General features: G+C 59.7%; 1 protein-coding gene across 1 annotated transcript in view; it reads right to left on the bottom strand.

Moving 5' to 3' along the window:
* The window catches only part of SLC9A3R2 (SLC9A3 regulator 2), a 41,393-nt gene that overhangs the window by 9,763 nt on the left and 24,960 nt on the right, over positions 1-6,670 (bottom strand). Inside the window, exons 3-4 of the mRNA XM_009286609.1 lie at positions 4,192-4,368; positions 750-903 (exon numbers count right to left, since the gene is read on the bottom strand). Coding sequence (XP_009284884.1) covers positions 750-903; positions 4,192-4,368 — 331 coding nt within the window. The remainder of the gene's footprint in view (positions 1-749; positions 904-4,191; positions 4,369-6,670) is intronic.

Genomic DNA, 6,670 nt, shown 5'->3' with positions numbered 1-6,670 from the left:
GGCAGGACGGGCTGGGGAGCGCCCCGCTCCCTCCCCATCCGGGAGCTGCAGCACAACAGGTTGGAGGGTGGACAGGCAGCTTTCTCTGCCAGGTTTCAACAGCAAGGAAAACATTTCCTGCAACAGCCACCCCTGTGATCGCCGTAGCGTGAAACCCTTCCCCCTGCGCGCACACGGTGTTTGCTCCGGTATTTCTCGATGCACCCTCAGGCTCCTTTGCGGGAGCAGAGAGCAACGGGGGATTTATTGCACTCTCCCTCCTGAGACCCCAGCTCAGCACCCCGGGCAGACCGCTCTGCTCCCCCGGACCCTGCGGGTCCACCCGCTCCCACGCCAGACACCCCATCTCCCAGGGTGCAGGTGCTGCAGCCGAAAATGGAGGGGCCCGAGGAACGACCGTCAGAGGCTTCCCTGCCCCAACCAGACGGACCGGTCCCATCTGAGCATCCCTCCGCGAGCTCATCGCTCACCGAGCACCCAGCTCCCCCCGAATCCCACCACGCTTTGCCTCAGCCACTTTATGACAGCAAGTTCCTAAGTTAATTATTCACCGTGTAAAAATAACAAATCGGTTTTTGGCTAGATTAGGGAGTATTCTCACTATTTATAAATAGCTGGGTGGTGCTCAGGAAACTACCGAGGGATGAGACAGAAGGGAAACATGACTCTCCCTCACTTCTGAAATCCCACCCATGACACGGTGAGTCACGGGAACGGCGTAGGGTCGCCCAGGGAAAGCGAGGTCTCACCTTTGGTGTGCTCCTCCGTGGGGGTCACCCCCAGCTTCTTGAAGTAATCATCTGTTTCGGGGTCCACCACCAGGAGCCTGGCTTCGTTCTCCCTGGACTTAATGTGGGACACCACCTCTGAGTGCCGCAGGCCTTCCACGTTTATGCCGTTCACCTGCAAAGCGACGGCATCAGAACCCAAGTCTGTGCCCCCCGCAGCAGAGATGCTGCTCCCGGCTCACAGGCCCCCAGAGCAGCCTCCTCATCCCCTAAGGGATGGGATTTTCCTTTTTTAATTGCCATTGGGATGATAGGAAGGATACAGGCTTTTCCCTTCCCCCTCTCAAGCCAGCCACAGCCTCCTACCACCCCCCCCGGTGCCTCTGCCAGAGCATCCTTCGCGTTACTGCACACCCCCGCCTCTGCCCGCATCCCACACACGTCCGTCGGGAACCACAGCCCCCAGACTCCGCCATCACCTCACCCACCCAGGTCCTGCCGAAACGCTCTGGCTGCCCTCTTTAGTGATTTCAAACCCAGCCTTCACCTTGGATGTGCCCCAGGTATCTCAGGCTGCCTACGGGGTGCAACCATGTGCACAGGCAGTGGGCTGGGTGCTGCCGGCGTGTCCTGCTTCCCAGCCCTGCCCCACCACGCCATCATTCATCTCTCCGCGATGGAAAACTGTGGATTTCCCATGTCCCTGGCGGGCGAGTCCCCGTGCCTGCTGCACGGATTCATTTCTCCTTTCCCTGCGTGCGAGCCAGGACCTACCAGGGAACGTGATCCTCTGCTCCCAATTGTTCCCTGCGGCGAGGGGACAATTGTGATTTCGAGGCATTGTTCGGGTGGGGAATGAATCACCCTTTGTCCCGCAGGAGAAGGTCTCTGCACCGCCCGGCCCCTCGCTGCTGGACCCGCTTTTGTGCAATAAACTCTTTTCAGTGCTCCAGCCCGTCTCCGGCAAAGCTCAACCCACCCTTCGCCGCCTGCCCTGCCTTTGGCATCCGAAGGCGCCTGCCCGCAGCACAGCAGAGCGATGTGCTAATTCAGCTTGGATGGAGAAAGGGAGAGAGTGCCGGTGGTACAGAGATCACCGGGAATGGAGCAACCTCCTCCTCTTAAAAATAGCTATTCCTTTACTACAGCTTTCTGGAACAAATCAAAGACTTCAGAAATCTGAAGTCCAGCACAGAAAGGCCTTTGTTAGGAAAAGTGGACAGCAAGTTTTGTTTGTTTTTCTAAGCCACAGATAATGTTATAACTGCATGCTTTGGATGCACGTGCCTGCTCTCCTGCGGGGCCACGGCTGTCCAGAATCACCAGCATCAACACATTTTTATTCCTCCTCTGCCTGCAGACAGACAACTGCCTTCTCCCGTGCCGGACCCCGAAGAGTGGAGTACACCGATGCCAGAGCCAGGGACCGAGCCCAGGAGTGGGGTAACCCCATCCCGGCAGCCCACCGGGGAGCTGAGCTACACCAGCGTGGCATTGCCCCAGCAGCACCCAGGACATTGCAGCCCGTCCCAGGGAAGCAGGACAGAGGACGAGGCTGGCCCTGGCCCAGCCATGGTCCCCCTCACTGCAAAGCCGCGGCTGCATCACAGCGGCCCCTCGTCCCCGCCGCAAAGGGACAAGGCAGGCGAACGCTGCAGAGCCTGAGCTGGGCCAGCTCCAAACTTCAGGTTCCCCTTTGTGTTTTGGATGCCTGAACACAAACCTGGGGCAGAAGCAGGTCCTGAGGGCCAGGACACGGCTGCAAAGGCTGGGACGGAAAGGGAACCCCCTCCCCCGGCTTTGCATCTCACCGGCTAACCCAACTCCGCGGGCTTGTAACCCCCCTCTGTCCCCAGCATCCTCCTCCTGCCGCTCCAGGTCATCCCAATTCACGCCCAGTGTTCACCCCTGGTTGAGCTCGGCCAGGCGGCGTGGGGCTGCTCTCTCCCTGCCCCAGCACCCCCAGCCCACCCAGCGCAGCCGGGCTGGGGGGCATCAAATATTTATCGAAGCCCCAAAGAGCGGGTACGGAGAGGATCGGGTTTCCGAGCTCACCAGCTCACCCCTTGCCACTTTGTGTGTGCCAGGCGCTCTGCCAAGCACCGATAAATAAATAACACAACCCCTCGCCGTGACACTGTGCTGCCAGGAGCTGCTGCCGCTGGCACCCCGCTCCCGGCATTAAACCTTCAGGTGCCGGGAAGAGGCAGCAGTTCCCACCGGAGAGGGAGCCATTATTCATGGGGCTAGAAAGCAGGCGAGTGCTTTGGTCTTAGTATTTCCCTGAGTCGCCCGGCTCCGCAGGATGCGAGTGTTTTCTTCCAGAAGTGCAAACCCTGTTCCCCCTCTGAGCCGGCAGCGAGGGCCACGGCTTGGTCCCTGCAGGAGGGTTTTGGGGTTCACCCTCCTGGGGAAGGGCCACGCGTCACCCCGAGCAGGGGACACCCATGTGCTCCTGCGGTACAGAAGCGAAAGGGGTGATGGCTGCCGTGCCTGGGACACCGGCTTCCAGATCAACCCCTGCCTGTCTCTCTGTCCGTGCGCTGCTCAAGCCCTGCCCAGAGCGCAGGCAGCTCTGGATGGGGAAACCTCGTTCTTCAGGAAAAGCACAAGACACAAACAAGCCAAAGGGAGGGCGATTCCCAGCTGCATCAAAACTTATGTTGTTCAGCACTCGGTGACCAGGAAGCTGCTTCCAAGAGCAATTTCTCCCCATCTTTCACAATTTCGTGTCTTAAAATCTCTGCAAAGTTTTTTTCCCCTCTTCTTCCAAATGTCCTGCCTGGCAGCGCACCAGCTCAGCCGGGCAGCACCAACCCGCAGGACGCCAGACCGGAGGGTGGCTGGGCGGGAGGTCACCCCCTCCCCAGCGCGGGCAGTGGGACGGGTCCCACGTGTCCCCACACCCCTTTTGCTGCAGCGGGCAGAGCCAGCTCCAGCACCGAGCAGCATCAGGCAACGCCACCAAGTACAGGGCTCGCTGTGCTACAGCGGGGGAGATGGGCACCCGTCAAGTGCCCCATCTGTCCGCAGGATCCCGCTGCCACCCCCGAGCCACCCGGACAGGCACAGGGGCAGCAGTTCGCCTGCTCCGACCCTCCTCTGTGCCAGCCAAAGCCAGCAGCATCATCTAGATTTCAGCGCTCGCAAGTGCCCACTTTGAATGAGCTGCCAAAGGACCACAAAGCCACTGCCTAAGCACCCACATCGGTCTTACAGCTCCGTGTTATGGAGGAATACAGGGGGATCTGATGAAAAAGGTCACGGGACGGGAGTTTGTTTCAGCTTCAGGCTTCCCAAGGGTCCCACCACTTCTGCTGTCCCTCTCCCCACCTGCAAGAGGGGGACAGGACCCGGCCGCTCCTGCCAGGGTGGGCAGGATTGAACATCCCTGCGCGGCATGTGCCGAGGAAACCCCAAAAGGCTTCCCAGGAAGGGAGGTGCCGAACCCCCGCGCCGTTACCTCCACCAGCCGGTCCTGGGGCCGCAGCCCTGCTCTGGAGGCCGGTGAGTCGGGGTCGACCGAGCGGATGAACTGCCCCGGCCGGGACTTCTCGCTGTGCAGGTTGAAGCCGTAGCCGTTGGGGCCTTTCTTCAGGTGGCAGAGACGGGGGCACAGCGACTCGTGTCCGTTTAAATCCTGATTAACAGAGGAGGGGTTGGGGGGAGGCAAAACATGGCCGTTAATTTATAAGTTTGGTTTGCTCTAAAGCAGATGCAATCGCAAATAAAGCTACCAAGGAAGCACCATATCTGCACCCCGTCCTCCCGTTCCCCTGAACAGGGACAGGTTAACAAATGAATTTCCTCTCATTGAGTCTATTTTAAAAACCAATTGTCCGAAACCACTCCAGAAAAATTAAAACAAAACAAAAAATGCATTTCCTTCACCAGAAGCAGCCCAGATAAAGTCCACCCGTACGCTGAGAGCCCCCCCGGCAGCAGCCGATCCTCACGGCCGCAGCCCCGGGCAGGGAGGAACCAAACCTGGGAGATCTGGCAAAGCACACCGGCTCACCGAGACGCTGGATTAACCTTAGTAATTTATTTAAGGCAGTGCCGTGCCCTTGGTCCCGGTGACATCGGCATCGCCCGTGGGTATGATCACCTCCCAGCGGAGGGGCTCTGGGGGCCGGGGTGATGAACCCCATGCCTGATGGCTCCCCGCAGCACGGAAAGGCTGAGCTTGCTGTAGGATGAACGGTACAGGAGCACTGAGGAGTTTAGCGCCTTCCCCCCAGTCCCATGGAAAACGCTTTACGGCTCCTCGGGGCAGCCGGGGGAGCAACAAATACCAGCTTTTCTCCAGGTCTGCAGGACCCGTTACACTCCCTCGGATGCTGCTCTCCCCACCAGCCTCCCTCCGCACGGCCCCTTCCAGCCCACACGCGCTGGGCAGCACCGGCTCACGGCACAGCACTGCAACCCCGGCAAGAGCCACCTTGGAGATACGGGTTTTCATTTTCACCTGTGGTTTAAGGAAAACACCCCCTGTGGCTGAGTTTTAATCTTTCATTAAAAGAAATGCTGCTCCCCTCCTGCTAACAGACCTTATTTTTTTCAGATCACATTGATGGTGAAATCTCTTACAGCCTTTCCTTTCAAATTAAAAACCCATGCAGCAATTCCCTCCACGTTCCTGTCTTTGCCAAAAGGTACGGTGAAACACCGAACCTGCACCTCCTCCCCTCCCACCGCATGCCCAGAGATGTCCTCCCTCCTCGGACAGCTCCGGAGCTCCTACACGCCGTGCTGGCTTCGCGCTGGATCTGCCCATGCCGACAGCTCCTTGCACTCGCAGCACCTTGGGGTTATTTCTGCAAAACACCCTCAATGTTGCTTAAAAGCTGCTTCCTCTCCAGGAAGGGCGGCGGGAGCTGACGGCACCCATGGCTGATGCCCAGGAGACCCGGCCCGGCCACCACCTGCGTGGGGTACCCCAGGGATGACGCCAAGGGGCTCCAGCTGCACAGGGACCCTGCGCGGCAAGAGCCAAACAAGCCAAAGGACATTTCCCACGGCCACCGTGGAGCCGGACTACCCACAGGGTCCTCGCGTGCCCCAACGATGACGGGGAATAACTCCGTTTGCAATGATACAAGGTGATTTTTGGCCACTGCGGGTCACGGTGGGGCAAATACAGAGCGCAGCGAAGAGCTGAATCAATTCACCAGCACTCGCTGATCTCCTGGCCCCCCGCGGGGACAGCGGTCGCCCACCAATGGCACCCCCGGGGTCAGCACCTAATTCCCGCAGGAGGAGCACAGCGCGTAAGCAAGCCAATTACCGGGCGGCCAGGCACCGCCGGTGAGCTGCCGGCTCCTGCGGCTGGGGCCGCCACGGCTAAGTCACTTCAGGGGCTGATCCCGTCTCCTTCATCCCCTCAAAGAAGGGATTTTCTGGAGGATCATCAGGCAGAGACATGCAGAGTGGCCACCCCCAGGGACCTGCCGCGCTGGGGAACGGCTCTGCCGCCTTTCCCCTTCGGCATGGCCACGGAGCCACCAGCTGCCAACGGGGATGGAGAGCGCGGACCGCAGCACCCTTCTGCCCCCGGGGCACCGCTCCCCGCTCAGCACCTACAGGCACCGCATTAATGCAAACAGCAAAACATGACTAATATTACTCAATGCATGTCCCTGTCCCCAGCCAGGTTCCCCACTTTGCAGAGCTCAGGGCCAGAGGATCCCCAGGCGCAGGGCATCAACTGTCACCCACACCGAGCACAGGCACCATCGGTCACACAAACACACCCAGCCGGGGTGACACTGCTGCTGTTGACTGGAGACAGAGGCCACAGATGACGAGAGATAAACCCAAATAATCCCAGCAAGAAATACCCGCTTCATACCACAGAGAGCATGTGTCCCCGTGCTGCGAGCCGTGACCGTGGCCGCCCAGCAAGCAGGGGGTCCAGAGACCCCCCCCAGCACCGCCTGCCT

Source organism: Aptenodytes forsteri, unplaced genomic scaffold, assembly GCF_000699145.1.
Source record: "Aptenodytes forsteri isolate BGI_AS27 unplaced genomic scaffold, ASM69914v1 Scaffold55, whole genome shotgun sequence".
Classification (NCBI taxonomy): Eukaryota; Metazoa; Chordata; class Aves; order Sphenisciformes; family Spheniscidae; genus Aptenodytes; species Aptenodytes forsteri.
Note: the sequence above shows the minus strand (reverse complement) of the source record. Positions and strands in the feature narration are given on the sequence as shown.